The 18,354-nt window shown below is 38.1% G+C and overlaps 2 protein-coding genes across 4 annotated transcripts in view; one reads left to right on the top strand and one right to left on the bottom strand.

Moving 5' to 3' along the window:
* Positions 1-3,069, bottom strand: part of pam (peptidylglycine alpha-amidating monooxygenase) — a 40,634-nt gene extending 37,565 nt beyond the window's left edge. For all 3 annotated transcript variants that reach the window (XM_028463680.1, XM_028463681.1, XM_028463682.1), the window contains exon 1: positions 2,937-3,069. The gene's annotated coding sequence lies outside the window, so the exon portion shown is untranslated. The remainder of the gene's footprint in view (positions 1-2,936) is intronic.
* A 781-nt stretch (positions 3,070-3,850) lies between these two features.
* Positions 3,851-17,648, top strand: pomk (protein O-mannose kinase). Its single transcript, XM_028463721.1, has 3 exons — positions 3,851-3,944; positions 9,054-9,323; positions 16,268-17,648. Exons 2-3 carry the CDS (start codon positions 9,054-9,056, stop codon positions 17,036-17,038), a joined length of 1,041 nt encoding a protein of 346 aa, XP_028319522.1. The 5' UTR covers positions 3,851-3,944; the 3' UTR covers positions 17,039-17,648.
* Positions 17,649-18,354: the final 706 nt, after the last annotated feature.

The raw sequence follows: 18,354 nt of genomic DNA, 5'->3' as shown, positions 1-18,354 counted from the left end.
GATTTATGGGGCAACATCACTGCAGACATGTTAACTATGGAGGACCAACTCTGCCATAATTAAAAATAAATAAATCCCTACAGATAGGTCCCATTAATGAACTGATTAATAAAGAAATTACTCAATACCTGAATAAATGCATCACTAAAACTGTAACTAAACCCCCAAGTTTTGGCTAACCTGCTACTGGGGGGCAAAATCAAGCAATGCCTTGATTATAGGCATTGCTCCTGGAGTAGTTAAGACATTCCCAGTTACTCTCTGACAGCAGCCAACAGTAGTAAGGCTACATAATTAATCTCTATCATGATTTTGGCCTCCAAGATTAAATTAACCTGATCGTCAGCGATTTTTACATTTAAAATGCAGCTCTGCAGCATATTAAACCAGGCACTTTCTCAACCCCAGTAGTCAGCCAAACACCAGGCTTCATTCATCTGCCTTAATATTAAGCAAGCAAAGCTTCAGCAGCTTCACTGTAGTGTGAACTAGACTGATGAGAGCGAATCATGTCGAGCAACCAATCTGCAGCACTGCTTTTTTATTGTATTGGTTTTTATTCAGAAAAAGCAGCATGTTAGCATGTTCTGGTGGTCAACCTGGTGTGGTAACCATAAGCCCCGCCCCTCTCTGCTTCAGCTGTGGACTGGGATGAAGCCAGGTAGAAATAAAACACAAAAATAAAGTCTATACCAATTTTCCCCACAGGTTTTTTTAGACTTTTTCGTGTTCTGTCCTTGTGGGTTACCGTAGCGCGATGTGAGCAGCCTCTTTGTTTACCTTTTAAGTAGCCTATGTGTTTGCCACAGGCATGTTTAATTTCTTATTCGCACTGTGCTGAGATGCTAAGAGAAGAGTTTATTATTTTTTTAATTGTAATGTTATTAAATATGTCGTTATCTGATTTCTTAATCAGAAAATTTAAGCTACTGCAAAATTGCTGTTGCACTTTTGCTTAAACCTGGGTTAAAGCTTGAAATTGTTGAATGACAGCCTCATTTACTTTTTATTTTGGGATTGTTCTATACATTTTAACTCTTGAGGACAATCACAGCAATAAAGTTGCACTTATGACAATTAAGTGCATTGGAAAAAAAAAAAAAAAATCGAAACTCGAATTTTTCTTTAAAAAATTTGGAGATTTTTTTTTTAGGCTAAATCGCTCAGCCCTAATCTATACTTCTCGCTCTTTGTTCTTCCTCACACAGGATGGATATGGAACCTGGCGAAGCCCGACAGAACCAAACGGGCTGGTTTCAGACACACATGTAGGTCCCGTCGGGTGCACGCTTGTTGCCCCGTGTGTGTCGGCGCACGCACCCTGTGTGACTCTCAGCAACAAGTTCAAGTGATAATTTTTCCTAACATGATGAATAATTGTGAATAAAATTTTCATCCAAATAAAAGTGATAATCATTTTGGCCATAATCGTGCAGCCCTACACAGTATTGCGCACACACAACCCAAACGTGAAGCTCACCACGCACACAACCCTACAAACCCTGCTATAGCAATGGTTCAAAAACTTTCACAGTCCAGAAGCCCTGTACCGCCTACTCCTACACACTTAAAAAACATAACAATGTAATGTCATATATTGTAGCTGTACAGGGAAATTTGTCTTTGAATTTTTCCTCTTCTGTTGAAGAATTATATGCAATTTTAAAAAACTAATTACAATAATCTGTAAGCACACAAGAAAACATCTTTTTCAGACCGGTTTATTTACCCTTTAATACCTGAATATATGCCCCAAGTGTTATCTATTTATTTGTTTATTCATTATTTTTATTTACTTTTATAACTTTTTTGTCTATAGGTTGATCAGCAATCTGACACTGAACGAACCCCAAACACTTTTGCAATGTCACCGACAGTCAAACCCAAAAGCATCTAGTTTTGCACTGACCTAGCAGTGGCTACAAATGACAAGTTCAGATTTGTAAGGAGAAAAAAGAAGGTATCTGCTGCCTTGTAAAGTAAATATCCATTAAGAACAAGCACTTTAAACAAATACTGAACTGTTGGTATTGTTTCGCACTAACATTTGCTGGGACAGAGTTGCTTATATGTTTCATTCACATTGCCACTCCATAACACATAGAGTTCCAGCAAAAAAGAAAACAAAAAAATGAACATGATTAACTCATAACAAATCATGCGATTAATCGCAATTTTGACAGCACTAGATTTACGTGTAGATAATAGCTGTGTTGACAAGCCCTGTACGTCAGATTTTCTTCCAGACAATGGAACCATTGGCACACTTGCTTGCATGTGTTTTTTGTGATATGGATCATCTCTGAGTCTGATATATTAACATCCCTGGCCCTGCCTATAACAGAGATGTGTTTGCTGGGTGAGTCATATCTGTGAACTGTAGGGGGGGCGTTGACATCACAACCCTTTGAGGAGGAAACTATGGAAACAGGCCTCTTCCCACTCAAGAACGACAGCACGTACTCCACCACAGAGCAATCACACACACACACACACACACACACACACACACACACACACACACACACACACACACACACACACACACACACACACACACACACACACACACACACACACACACGGCTGTCTGACCATCATCAACATATATCCAAACATTGGGTTTTGATTGGAGATCACCTTGAACAAAAGAGGAACTTACCCCGCAGATTCGTTAAACGAAGAAAGACTCGGGTGACTGGTTACTAGCAGAGCGTCAACCCTAGCATACAGCTACCTACACATGAGCAGTGACACCCAGGATCAACAGCTGTAGAAATCAGTGAGACACCAGCCGGAATGCGCTCACGGCGTCACTGCGAGCTCCAGTTAGCTGCGACTGCCTCGGGTTTGACACGAGCTTCAGTTTAGCAATAAGCTACGGTGACAGACCACAGCGCTACACTGGTACTGCTAATATAAAGAGTCAACCATACCTGTTCGATGCCGCGAGACGTCTTTAAATGCTTCAACAGTGTTGTGACGTGCAGTCACTGACTGTACTGCGCCAAGTGGGCTGTGTGTTGTGCTGTGTTTCGATGTCCAAACTTCCGCTTTTCAGTGTAAAATAATCAAGCCAACAATGAGTCACACATTGAACCAATCCTACAGTCTAATAAAAGTATAACGTTTCCGTCCCTCCAGGACTGTTGGTTTTGTAAACGGAATCCTGAATAAAATCATCATAATCTTTTTTTTTTTAAATCATGAAAGTACTCAGTTTTTTGGGGGAAAACATCTGGCTCCTTTATAAATCTGAATATTGGTTCACCTGCCAACAACAGAAATACAGACGCTGATTAAAATAAAAGAATTCAGAAAATGTAAAAAATAAAGAAAAAACTAAAATTAACCACTAACTAAGAAGGTTTGGATATTTGATATCTACACGAACAAATGTCTCTTTTTTCTTTTTTTGTTGTTGCCAAAATTAGGATTCAATTATAAATGTCTATTTTTTTTCTCTCCAATTATTTACTTTTATTTATTTAACACTTCATGAAGTGAAGTACAATCTTTTCACAACCACCATGCATTTTCTGTCAAAGAATAAATGAAAAAGTTTATTAGGGTATATTGAATGATTGTGACTGTCACCAGACAGCTTCGTATTGGAAAGGTTGAAGAACAGAATAATAGATTATTACCTTATAATGATAATTGTAGCCAAATTCCAACATTTGTAATTTCTTTTCTTTTTTTTAACTAAAACAAAACTAATAATAATAGAAAAAAATCAAGTATGTTCAGATATAGTTTTTCTATCATTGGTTATATATCCTTTTGGTTATGACAAAACTTATCGAACATGTATTTCCTTGTTACTCCTTTATTGTGAAAATACTGGTCCCGCTTGTTCCTTGATCCGGTCTGTGCAGCCTATCTGAGGCGAAGTCTGGAAGATCTGCTGTTATTTACTTTCGCACCATGTGAACCGTGTCACGGCAAGTATTACAGTGTACCTACAAATGTATCAGTAACAGCCGCGTTCCCTTCCTTTGTTTGTGAGTTGAGCACATCCAGTACTGGCGCTCTTTAGTCTTTTTACAAATGTACGGCGTACCTTCGTTATGGCGGATTTTCCTGTTAAGCGTTTTAGCTCTAATGGAGACCTGTCTGAATGTGTCACGTGTAAGTGTGTCATGGACCCGGTTTACTGAGGAATATATTTAAAAATGAATAAAATCATACACACTAGCTACAATTTACTGTCCATAGAGTGGACTTATAAACACGTACTATTACTTCTAACAGAGTCGTGTGTTTAACATCATTAATCCTGCTCAAATAATCTATATTCATACAGGGAAAAAATAATAGTGTGGTATACTGTCCAGCAATGGAGTATATATCCCAGGAAAGTGTTCTACATACATATTTATATTAATATCCATCCATCCATCTATTTTCCAACCCGCTTATCCAATTACTCCAATCAACCATCCAGTCATGTTGTTGGGATGAAGTCAAAGTACCCATAGAAAATTATATATAAATAATAAAAACAAAAATACAAAGTAAGAAAATTATGCTGCTAAATTTTTTAGCCCTGCGGTATCGAAAATGGTATTGAGTATCGATGTTTTTACTGAGTATTGGTATTGAGTTTGAAATTTTAGTATCGCAGTATGTAGTACCTCTGCCAAGCACCATATCTCCTCTTTGCCAGATATTTGCAGTTATCTGGACACATGGAAGACCCCCATTTTTTTCCCAAAAGATCATGATGAAATTTGCAAACTGGATCAGAACCGGATGAGACTGGGGGTAATTGAGTAACCAAGCCAACATAACTGAGTCCAATTTCGTAAAAATCGGTCAGTTACAAACTGAGATAGGATTTTATTTAATTTTACCAATGATGAGAGATAGGGCTTTTTCAGCCTTTTCCAAAATCAGTATATTGATCGTGACTTTTGAAGTTATCCTGCTAAAAGAAAAACAAATGTGAATATATGACCTCCTTTTGGCAGAGGTAATAAGACAGACATAGTGAAATATAACTTAGGGTGCACCTAGATTTTTTGGTGTTCAGGGGAGCACCTCGTGTTGTTGCTTTTGGGAGGGACAGAATAAAGGGATGTATGAATAGAGTGACATTTTACTTTTATTTAAACTAAAAATTAATAGTAGCAGCACAACATGTCTGTTCTTAAAAGCTTCACAGAAAATGTTTTCTCTCTCTTGTTTGCATACAGTACGTGGTCAAATGTTAACACTTCATGTAGTGCAATCTTTCGTCAGATATGCAAATTTTATTCTTACGAAAATGAAAATAATGCAAACTGTAATGAGATGTGGTAAATGGGTCTCATTCAGTGACATGTTTGTTGTGTAATGGGGGTTTGCTCCCCAACTAAGAGCAGGGCTCGAGACTGCGACCAAAATGGTTGCATATGTGATTTATAGTACGTATGGGTGACGTTATTTTATACGGAGCGGCTGAGCTCTTCATCACGTCCCACAGAGTGCACTTCTCTCTCTCTCTCTCTCTGTGCTGCGGGATTACCGTAAAACCATCTATAAACAGGCACTGCAAATTGGCTGTTTATATTGGGACCAGAGCTGATGGACTATGATGCCAGGCCAGATGTTCAGCTGTGGTTCTCCCTGGGCAGCGGTCTGCAACCTGTGGCTCTGGGGCCTCATGTGGCCCTTTGACTCTCTTGCAATGACTCCCTATAGCTTTAAAAATGTATTGAAATAAATACTTTTTTACAGAGGCTATTAATGATTAATGACAAATAAAATCAAGATATAACAGTTTGTTAACCTTAGCATTTGTGGCTAACCTTAAGTTTTAAATCCCTGGTAAGATAACTAAACCAACAAAAACACTATTCTGGAAGAAAATAGAGATTTGAATTGTGTGGGGACAGATTCATTTACTCTCCAATGTGCCGGTTAAATATGCATGCTTTATGTGTGGCAAGAAATTAGCAATTAGCATGTGTTGACCACATGATCATGTGTCATCAAATTCAAGTTACTTTTTGTAGCCTTTCAAATACATTAACTAAAAAAAATCATATTTATATAACATTGTGTTCATGTAAACTGAGATGTGTAAGAATTTGAAGATGCAAGATGCTGTTTTATTTCTTGATGTGAATTTATTTTATTTTATTTACTGTTTTTAAATTTCCATTTACATGATCATTATAAATGACATCAAATTAAATCAAACATTATTCTATATAATTTTAACTTTATAGAATTTAATACACTCTATTGTCTTCATTGAGAAGGTATTTTTTGGCTCCAGGAGGACTTTAATCCAGGTGAGATGAGGTTAAATGGTTCCTTGTAGAGTAAAGGTTGCAGACCCCTGACCAGGAGAAGAGGGTTAGGAGACCCCGCTATAAGACCTGGACCCTCTGAATTTAATTCCATGGGGTGAAGCAATGCATATGCTTAGTTGGTTTTGCTACTATTAATTTAATTCAAGTACAGCATGTCTGCAAAATGAAAAAACAGAATACATGTAACCTGTTATGCTCAGTGTTGGGAACGTTACTTTAAAAAAGTAAGTAGTTATAGTTACTCACTACTTGTTCCAAAAAGTAACTGCGTTAGTAACTAAATTACTCTATAATAAAAGTAACTCATTACCAAGGAAAGTAACTATTTGCGTTACTGTTAAAAAAAAAAAAAAAAAGTTGCTATATGTCAAAGAATTCAGTGTTTTTTAGATGCGTGTATCGTGAGGTGCTTCATTAAATTTGAGTTGCTTACAACGGATGTGGACAAACTCTTCACTCCTGGATATAATGAACACTTAACATACACGTTCTTGGCTTTGACCACAATTGTTTGTACCGTCACCTTAAAAATGTCAACATTTCATCAGACTGCTCCACGCTCACCATCTCTGCTGATTCATCAAATCTGTAGTGTGTGTCTGTGTGTGTGTGTCGCGTGTGCTGGCACGTCGCCTAAGCCAATCATAATCGCTCACCTTGTTTTTAACTCACCTCCTCACAACAGCCGAGTAAGAAGCCGGGGATGCTTTCTGAAAACAGTTTATTCAATCAATACATATAACGCACCACATTTAACGTTCAGTAACGATAACGGCGTTGTAACGGCGTAGAAAGTAATTAGTTAGATTACACCGTTACTGAAAAACAAACGCCGTTACCTAACGCCGTTATTTTAAACGCCGTTATTTCAAACGCCGTTGTTTCAAACCCTGGTTATGCTTTGCTGTTATTTAAAAGAAATTGTAACGTCTTCTTTTAAAATTATATAAAATAAATGACCTGTTAGCCACTGCTTGTTGCATAAAAAAATTATTTTGACACTAAAACATTTAGCAAATATATCTTGAGTCATTGTCAATCTTAATTCATGCAAAACTACGGTACGCCAGTTAGGTCAATTAATCATTAGCATGCATGACTATGGTGTACACTACCCCCACCCCCGCTCAAAAAAAGGTGCGACCAATTGAGAAAGTTAGTTGCACCAGTGCCACCACTGGAAAAGTTTGTGTAGAGCCCTGAAGAGCTTGAATTGATTCAACATCAGCTTAACACATGTTTTTTTGTATATTGTTTTAATTGTAAATAGTGAACTATTGCTATTCCAGCTAGGGGTGGGAACCTCTGGGTACCTCTCGATACGATACGCGATACAAAGCTCACGATAACGATTATCTCACGATATGAAGATACTGCGATTATTGATATATTGGTCAGAAATCAGTCTACAATAATAAATGACATAACAAGAAAAAAAAGATTAAGTGAAAAAATAAAATTATTATTTTTTATCTCTGAAAGACAATAAATTGAAAAAGTGTCCTATGAACAGTGACACTATTTTAGTGCAACATTTCTGTAAATAAGTGTCATCATACCAATGTAAACGAATATGTATGTCCAATAGTGCTTTCTGTAAACAAAAAATAGGGTCTTTCTAACCAGTGACACCATTATAGTGCAATATTCCAGTAAACAATATATTGGTTCCTTCAACAAACAGTGACAAAATTTCTGTGACGTACCTGCACATTTTAGTGAATAGCAGAAAAGGTTTTGAAAGAAAAAAAAAAACGATACTTAGTGGGAGCATATCAATAATCGATCGTGCGGAAAAATACGCTGGTTATTGCTCTTTAGTATTTGAACTGAACTTGCATAGTTTCTTTAGCTTTTAATGATGTTTTTTGAGTCTGTGGTAGCGAGTGCGATCCTCTACGTTGTTCCTTGCTGGGGGAGAAAACTGAGGGTCGCAGATGCCAACAGACTCATCCGCAAGGCCAGGGACGTGGGAGTAAAGCTAGACTCTCTGACAGTGGTGACAGAGAGGAGGACCCTGTTCAAGGTGAAGGCCATCTTGGTTAATGAGTCCCACCCCCTATATGATGACTATGTCTTGTCTTTATTATCCCCTGCCACGAAGTGGAAGTGGATATAGGTTTGAGCGCTGTTCGTCCAAGTTAAAGTGGACAGCTTTTCTCAGAAACTGTTCATGATGGGATAACCAAATTTGGTGTGTGGCTTCAGAGTATCAATACCTTGATGGAGTTTGAAACTCACGTGTCCACCAGCGGCGCTATAACCAATGTTTTGACCTATAACTCTTACATCGTATGTCGCACATTCAAAAATCTCATATCCACAGATTCTCTGAATAGCACTCAATCAGCAGGACTAGGCCACGCCCATTTCCACCTTGAGTTTTGTTGGCGCAGAACCGCGAAACTTGCAAAACCTACTTTTTCTAACTACTCCTTGGAGTTTTGTCCAACCAGCATGAAACTTGGCACGTAGAGTTTTCAGTTGGACCTGATCTGAAGTTGAAGAAAAAATTTTGTTTGGTCAAAATATGCGAAAATTATTAACAAGTATAGTTTTCTAGCTAGCTATAAAAACACTAATGTGTGCACATTAGTCTTTTACTTAATTATGTACTTTTTCTTTTTTTCTTTGTTTAGTGCTTATTCTTTTTATTGTAATATTTCTTAAGCCTCTGTAACAAAAGTAATTTCCCCCTGGGATAAATAAAGTACTTCTGATTCTAATTTTCGTGTTTGGATGTCATTTCAGATGCAAAGGTGCCGCTGCAGTCCTTTGTCACACAGTGTTCCAGTAGTGGCGGTGTGCACTGCGGCTTTACTCCTTGGTAATGTCGTCATCTATTTATACTTGGACTCATTTTATCAAAAAAATGACCTGCCAATATACACAAGGGTGGGCTGTGCTCCCCAACACTTTAAAATGGCCTCAATGAAAAACTGCACCCCCTGGCTCCAGTGCTCCCAAATATCTGCCCAAGTACGCCAGCTGAAACTTATTGGCCAAGGAGCTGTTAAGAAGGTAGGTGACTGCTTTTTTTCATTGTTATAGACAGAATTTAAATAAACTGCAACATTTTTTAGTGTATGTATGCAATATGCAGTACCTTTCAATATTACTGTACGGCATCATTTCCCATTCAGTTGGAGACCGCATCTTTCTAGGCGATTGGTCCTCACAGAGGAAATAGGCAGGGACAATGTCCATATGGGGACCTACCTACAGGTTTAAATTACACCTTTTCACTTCCTTGTGCAAATGTTTTACCAGCGCTAACTTTGGTAGGACCCGTAGAATATAAAAGGAAGGGTTGATTCTCAAAGCCAATACATTTCTTCAATTCATAATTACAGTATTATTTTTTAAGTATTTATCATCTTTATCTGGAAAAAAATAATCTTGCCTTTTTTTTTTTTTTTTGCAAAATCACAATTTATCTTGATTTTTTCATTGAAGTTATTTAACATTAAAACAAACCAATGTACCTATTTAAAATCATAGCCCTGAATAAATAATAAAAAAGGATAAAAGATCATTGAAGACAGGATACTTTTGCAATTTAGCAAACTTTTTTAGCAAAATTTCTTCTAATTTAAAAAGGGACATTCGTTGCTTCAACACTGCTTCTCTTATTTTTCTAGAGTTTTCAAACTGGGCCATAATGGCACCTGTTTGAACTCGTTATCAGTATAAAAGACACCTGTCCACAACCTCAAACAGTCACACTCCAAATTCCACTATGGCCAAGACCAAAGAGCTGTCAAAGGACACCAGAAACAAAATTGTAGACCTGCACCAGGCTTGGAAGACTAGAATCTACCATTGGTAATCAGCTTGGTGTGAAGAAATCAACTGTGGGAGCAATTATTAGAAAATGGAAGACATACAAGACAACTGATAATCGCCCTCGATCTGGGGCTCCACGCAAGATCTCACCCCGTGGGGTCAAATTGATCACAAGAACGATGAGCAAAAATCTCAGAACCACACTAGTAAATGACCTACAGAGAGCTGGGACCAAAGTAACAAAGGCTACCATCAGTTACACACTACGCCGCCAGGGACTCAAATCCTGCAGTACCAGACGTGTCCCCCTGCTTAAGCCAGTACATGTCCGGGCCTGTCTGAAATTTGCTAGAGAGCATTTGGATGACCAGAAGAGGATTGGGCGAATGTCATAAGGTCAGATGAAACCAAAATAGAACTTTTTGGTAAAAAATCAACTTGTCGTGTTTGGAGAAGAAAGAACACCATACCTACTGTAAAGCATGGGGGTGGTAACATCATGCTTTGGGGCTGTTTCCCTGCAAAGAGACCAGAACGACTGATCAGTGTAAAGAAAAGAATGAATGGGGCCATGTATTCCATCAGCAAGGGCTTTGAAGATGAAACGTGGCTGGGTCTTTCAGCATGACAATGATCCCAAACACATCACCCGGGCAACAAAGGAGTGGCTTTGTAAGAAGCATTTCAAGGTCCTGGAGTGGCCGAGTACAGGGCTCGAGACTGCGACCAAAATGGTCGCATATGCGAGTATTTTTTCAGTGCGCGAGTGAAATTTTTATCTGGTCGCATCCGTGCGAGTACGTATGGGTGACGTTATTTTATACGGAGTGGTTGAGCGCTTCATCACGTCCCACAGAGTGCACTTCTCTTTCTCTGCGCTGCGGGATTACCGTAAAACCGTCTATGAACAGGCACTGCAAATTTGCTGGCGACTAGGTTGTCCGAGGATTTCGGAGTGGAGTTTGACCGCAGTGCTGCGGGTGAGGAGTCGGTGCACGCTCACGCAACTTGGCTGTGGGTAATGTAACAGTGAATGCGCAGTTATAAACACCAATGTGCACCTTTGGAGTGTGTGCGGTCCGTGAACGGAGCCAGGCATAACAAGCCTCACATTGAGAGCAGCAGTAAAAAGGAAAAACTTGCCGAGCTCAGCGATAGAGCGTACACGCTCATCAGAATCAACATGGAGGGACCAGAACTGATGGACTATAATGCCAGGCCAGATGTTCAGCTGTGGTTTTCCCTGGCCAGGGGTCTGCAACCTGCGGCTCTGGGGCCTAATGTGGCCCTTTGACTCTTTTGCAATGACTCCCTATAGCTTTAAATTATATATATACAGTATACTGTATATATAGAAATAAATACTTTTTTTTTTACAGAGGCTATTAATGATTAATGACAAATAAAATCAAGATATATCAATTTGTTAACCTAAAATGAAGCACGTTGTGCAATGACTCAGCACCTTCCTACTTCACATCCTGCAACATCTACAGACCATCAACTTTCCTGCATTTGTGGCTAACCTTAAGTTTTAAATCCCTGGTAAGATAACTAAACCAACAAAAACACTATTCTGGAAGAAAAATAGAGATTTGAATTGTGTGGGGACAGATTCATTTAATCTCCAATGTGCCGGTTAAATATGCATGCTTTGTGTGTGGCAAGAAATGAGCAATTAGCATCTGTTGACCACATGATCGTGTGTTATCAAATTCAAGTTACTTTTTGTAGCCTTTCAAATACATTAACTAAAATAATCTTCTTTATATAACTTTGTGTAAATGTAAACTGAGATGTGTAAGAATTTGAAGATGCAAGATGCTGTTTTATTTCTTGATGTCAATTTATTTTATTTACTGTTTTTAAGTTTCCATTTACATGATCATTATAAATGACATCAAATTAAATCAAACATTATTCTATATAATTTTAACTTTATAGAATACACTGTATTCTCTTCATTGAGAAGGTATTTTTTGGCTCCAGGAGGACTTTAATCCAGGTGAGATGAGGTTAAATGGTTCCTTGTAGAGTAAAGGTTGCAGACCGCTGACCAGGAGAAGAGGGTTAGGAGACCCCGCTATAAGACCTGGACCCTCTGAATTTAATTCCATGGGGTGAAGCAATGCATATGCTTAGTTGGTTTTGCTACTATTAATTTAATTCAAGTACAGCATGTCTGCAAAATGAAAAAACAGAATACATGTAACCTGTTATGCTTTGCTGTTATTTAAAATGTTTTGAAATTATATATAATTCAACAGCCACTGCTTGTTACATAAAAGCTTAATATTGACACAAAAACATTAAAACATTTAGCAAATATTTCTCGAGTCATTGTCAATCTTTACTTAATACAAAACTATGGTACGCCAGTTAAATCAACTATTCATTAGCATGCATGACTATGCCGTACACTCTCCCCACCCCCACTCAGGAAAAAGGTGCTGGTGCGACCAATTGAGAAAGTAAGTCACACTCGTGCCACCACTGGAAGTTAGTGTAGAGCCCTGCCTATCCAGTTTCCAGATATCAACCCAATAGAAAATCTCTGGATTTGCCCAGCGACAGCCCCAAAACATCACTGCTCTAGAGGAGATCTGCATGGAGGAACAAGCCAAAGTACCAGTAACAGTGTGTAAAAACCTTGTGAAGACTTACAGAAAATGTTTGACCTCTGTCATTGCCAACAAAGGGTACATTACAAAGTATTGAGATCAATTTTTGTTATTGACCAAATACATATTTTCCACCATAATTTGCAAATAAATTTATTAAAAGTCCTACAATGTGATTTTCTGGATTGTTTTTTACTCAATTTGTCTCTCATAGTTGAGGTATACATATGAAAATTACAGGCCTCTCTCATCTTTTTAAGTGGGAGAACTTGCACAATTGGTGGCTGAGTAAATACTTTTTTTCCCCACTGTACGTAACACAACCAATTTAAAGAGAGTAATTTCACAACTCACCATGCATCAGTCATCTGGGCGTTTTCTATCTAGGTACGATTAACCAGTTTTGACCAAGCCTAAGCATATTCCACCTGGCTTCTGAAGAATTATGTGGCCACACATTACAATGAACTCATACTAATAGGGAACGTGAGCTGGGTTTAGACCTTCGTGAGACTGGTTAGTTTTACCCTACTGATGATGTGTTGTTGCAATAGTAAAAACTCTAGTGCTGTTGCAACTTTTTGCCCTAATTGTAGGCTATGTGACACCTTTGGTAAAACTGCTTGAAGTTATTTTTTTACATTTTGTTTCAGGCATCAAAAATGGACTTAGTTGGTGAACCCCTTAAGAAAAGAAGAAAGTTAAGCAACCTTGTCTGTGATGTGTGTGATACCCCATTAGATTAAAAAAAAAAAAAGGCCACGTCAAAGACAGTTGTTCAAAATCCTACAAGAGATGGCATTCGTTCCATCCTTGAAGCAGCAAAAAAGAACAAAGATGATGTCTATCAAATGCTGTTCCTTTCATACAAGACGTATTAGATTGAAAGGTTCAAATCATTTCACAAGAACTGCCAGGCCTCTTAAACCAGTAAGTCAAATGTAGACTGAAGATGCCTTCCAACAGCATGCATCTTGAGTGATGATGGACAATGGTCTGGTGCAACAGTCACTTCTCAAAGCCAGAATTAGATGTCCCAGTTGGCTGTGGATGGTTCCGTGACACAAGTGGACTCCACCCTGTTCTATTCACTCAAGAGTCAGTGCAAGTGAATATGTCATGGAGCATATACAGTAGTGATTTTTTCCAGTGTTGTGGTTTTAACATTAGATGGGATAAATTCCCTAAATTAATATTATATTTGGGATTTTTTTCATATATATAGATGTTTTTTTAGATTATGTTGTGTAATTATTGTCATAAATATGGGATAAAAAATGGTTAAAAATTCCACAAGGTTAATAAACTATCACAAAATACATAAGTGATCCATGTGATATCCCCTTAACCCATACAATGATATTATAAGTCCTTTCCACTATACGTAGCACTAGAACTAGACAATATGGCAAAACTGGACGGAACAAAAATTGTAATGTTTTGTGCTAAACAAGCAGGCATGGACTAGCCATGTGAGGCGGTCCAGTGCGCTACTTTTTGATTGAATGATTACTTTGACTTGACCCATCAGACGGCTTATGTGGGGCGGTACAAGTTTCTTAATTTTCAAAATTCCCTTTTATTGGGCCACTCATCATTTGCTAGCAGTGTGTGGCCTGCAGCCATCAACATATTATTATTGTCAATCAATAATGGGTTGATAGGCTCAGAGAGCCCTGATAGTGCTGTCAGTCACAACATGAGCCAGGCAGGGGCGGGATCTCATGGGCGCGACAGGCAAATTGTCTGATAACTTTACCTAGTAGTCAGGAAAAAATGGACGGGAGGAAAAATGCCCGGGGGACACTGAGAAACAGTGGGCCAAAAAGATAAAGCCGCTAAAGTCACCACCCAGCAGTGCTGCTGACAACACTGCCAGCACTGCTGCTGCTGGGCTGAGAGACAAGTGAGGAGGGGCCGACTCTGCAACGGAGGCTAATGGTGAACAAGTTTGTGATTGGCGATGAGTAAAGTGTAAGTAAAGTGACAAAAAATAAAAAAAACCAGGTGGCATAAAATGGTCCAAAAGTGTCTAAAACGTTCCAAAATAAAATGGGCCAAAATAGTCAAGAGTAGCAAAAAAAAAGGAAACAGTTGAAATGTAGCGTAAATGAGCAAAATGTGGCAAACAATAGTGTAAAAAGGGCAAAAATGTATAGGGGGAAAAACTGTATATTTTTTGGAAAGGAAAAGTAGTTATTGGTAAAAAGGTAGCTCATTTGAAGGAAATGGCAAAAAAAAAAAGAGAAGAGCTAAAATCCAAGCAGTCAGAAAAACTGTCTGGATGATGATAGCTCGTGGAATTAACAACCTTGTCTTTGCTGTTTTGGAGGTGGTCACCATGGTGTGTACATGAGTGAGAGAGAGAATTGAATGTATCTATATATTATATTATCATTTTACATTGATAAATGGTTTTACTTTGGGAACAATTGTATATTTGAATGAACAGTATATTTCATTAAACACTGAAAAGACATCTTTAGCAGTGTTCCTTTGACCTCCACTTTCCATTCAAGATGGGATTTGTGACACTGTGGCCAGCTCTCCCAAGATAAGCATCTTTAAAGTATTAAAACTCTATATGAAACTTTTAACGGGATACTCTTCCACGTAGGCTGTTACAACTTATTTTAATTTTTGAAACAATACAATGTGCAGATGGATCTTCTCGTATGTTGTGTGCTTTTGCATATTGTATGGTGGTGGGTCTAATGGTCAAAAATGCCAGGGCTACATTTTGGTCCCAGTCCAGCCCTGTAAACAAGGGGTTAATTCATATTGTTATACACCTTTAAAATTCATACGACCATGCGTTTTTCACCCCTTGGCCACAGTACTATAAAGAAGGCCCACTGGAAGTGAAACGCACACTTTTTGGTTTTATATTTTATAATCTGCCAGAAACATTTCTGTGGGATGCTTATATGGTGCTAACTTTCTGCATGTTTTTTCTTTCTTTTGTGTTCTTGTCCGGTTCAAACAAAATGTATTTTATAATGCACATTGACATATGTACGTTGTGAATAACAAATCTATTCTAAAATGTCATGAGTTGGACAAGAATCAATCGCTACTTACCCAAATACATTTGGTTTCAACAGAAAAAAGTTATTTTGAGGTTTAGTTACTCTTTTTAATAAATTGTGTTGTCACAATTTATTATTGATGGGAGTGGAACATTTTGGGGTGGTCAAAGGATTGGGAAATGTTCCTATAATTTGAGAGTTAAATTGACTATAAATTCCATGTTTGGTGATCATGTACACCTTAAGGTATATATACCCCTGTTTGGGAAATTGTAATCTACTACATGATATCAGGTTGCAAATGTAATTTTTAATTTGATTGAAGAGTAGGAGGATGTACACTGACATTAAAATGGTATCTGCATTTCAGAGGGATTTAAAAATTAAATATTTATATGATGATTCAGCCAATATCTTGTCAAGTATGTCTATTAAACCACATTGTGGTCTAAAACATTGTATAGGTATGCACCTTGACACATTGTACTTAGATATTTCTTAAATTATAACACAATCTTTTTTTCTTCAGGTCTATTTGGCAGAGTGGAGAGGTCAAAAGGTGGCACTTTCCAGACTGTCATCCTTGGAATATTTACAAGACTTTCTTCATGGTTTGTCTATGTTGCAGGCTCTCCAGGGCCCTCAAGTAGTACAGTTGGTCGGGTTTTGCCTGGAAAACCACGTCTTTGTCACAGAGTTTCACCCACATGGCTCATTGCTTAGGTTAGATACTGTTTTTGCCCAAGATCAACACCAGCAACACAACACATGGCAGACTCGACTCAGCCTTGCTACAGATTATGTCTCTATCCTCCATTACCTCCATAACAGCCCAGCTGGGCGAAGAGTCATGTGTGATTCCAACAGTCTAGAGAAAACTCTTTCCCAGTTCTTGCTAACAAATGACTTTCACTTAGTAGTGAATGACCTAGATGCACTGCCAGAGGTGGTGCCTTCCAGAGGATTATTGGTGAAATGTGGACACCGTGAGTTGACTGGCAACTTTGTGGCCCCAGAACAGCTGTGGCCATTTAGCGAAAATGGGGAGTCGTTTTCAGATGATGTAATGCCTGGATATGATGAGAAGACAGATATTTGGAAGATACCAGATGTGACTTGGTTTCTGATGGGAAAGGTACCTGCAGGGGACGTCGTCCACTTTCATCTTTTTCAAATTCATGAACAGTGCAAGAGGAAAGATCCAAATCTCCGTCCTAATGCTCTTGATGTTTTGGCAGTGTACAAATCAGTCTACAGCAACATGGTGCAGGACAATGCTGGCTCCAGAGATATGCTGTAGACCAGCAACCCACACATAAGAGGAATATTTTACATTTTCAGACATACGGTAACCAACCTAGTTGTTTTTTTACCATTATATTGTTACTAATAGGTGTAGACCTAACTCTTTGCCATTGATAATGAGAAAAGTGTTCTATGGAGTGCAGAATGTTTTCCTAAACCAAGATGACTGTTGCTCACCTCACTTCTTGATGCTGTTTCTGTACTTTACAGACTAACTTAACAAGTGTTGTTTTACCAGTTTCATCAATGACATTATACTGTAGTATGACTACAGATGAGTTTGTAAAATCTTTGCTCATTGGGCACTATTTTTCATTGTATGTTGGTTAGGTTGATAAAGTGTTTCTTTAGAATCACAATTCCACGAGTTCAATTCATGAATCATGAGCAGAACAAATTTTGCTTGGCTGCTTTTACCATCTAATGTACTTGAGATGTTCGCTGTTTTAGAGCTGGTATTACTGATGGTGAATATTCACATTTAATAATAACAAATAAGAAATTCAAAGGACAACTACTGAAGCAAGGAAGAAAGCTGAAGGAAACGAAGGTTTTTATTAATGAAAGCCTGACAAAAAAAAAATGCAAGCATCGCATGGAAGGCACGCCAAATAAAAAAAGGAGGAAAGATTCTAAAAACGTGGACAAGGAACTGCAGGATTTACATCACACCACTGGGAGAAGAGAACGGAAAACCAATCCTCATCAAAACGATGGAAGACTTGGGAAAATACGAAGGATCCACCTAAACAACAACACTACTGATGGTAATCATGGATATGGACCCAGATCTATATAAACACTGAAACAAAACTCAGACTGTGATTTTACGGAGACTGAATTAAATGTGGAAACCAAGAGTAAAAAAGGTCTGTCATTTATTCATTTCAATTGCTAGGTGGTGGGGTGATTAAGGATTACATTAAATTTAAATTCAAAGTGTTTATTGTCATATGTGCAGTTAGAAACACGTTTTCCTGTACAATGAAATTACTACCTTGCTTATGAACTAAGATATAATAATGTGTTTATACAAGTTAAATCTAACAGTGGAAAATACAACACTGCCAATAGAACTAACAACAGCTGGATTAACCTTGATGTAGAGACAAAACAAGTTGCAAACTTGTGTCCAAAAGAGACATTCCCGAGTGGTGACATTATGGATGAAAAGGGAAAAACCTTCCAAACACCTTCGAAAGAGGAACTATTCTTGAACTGGAGGAATGCTAACAACGTCTGGCAGGGAACAAGGCCAACATGAACAACGATAGAGAGGAGGAGGAATAAAAATAAATAAATAAATAAATA

The sequence above is a fragment of the Gouania willdenowi genome, chromosome 12, assembly GCF_900634775.1.
Source record: "Gouania willdenowi chromosome 12, fGouWil2.1, whole genome shotgun sequence".
Classification (NCBI taxonomy): Eukaryota; Metazoa; Chordata; class Actinopteri; order Blenniiformes; family Gobiesocidae; genus Gouania; species Gouania willdenowi.
Note: the sequence above shows the minus strand (reverse complement) of the source record. Positions and strands in the feature narration are given on the sequence as shown.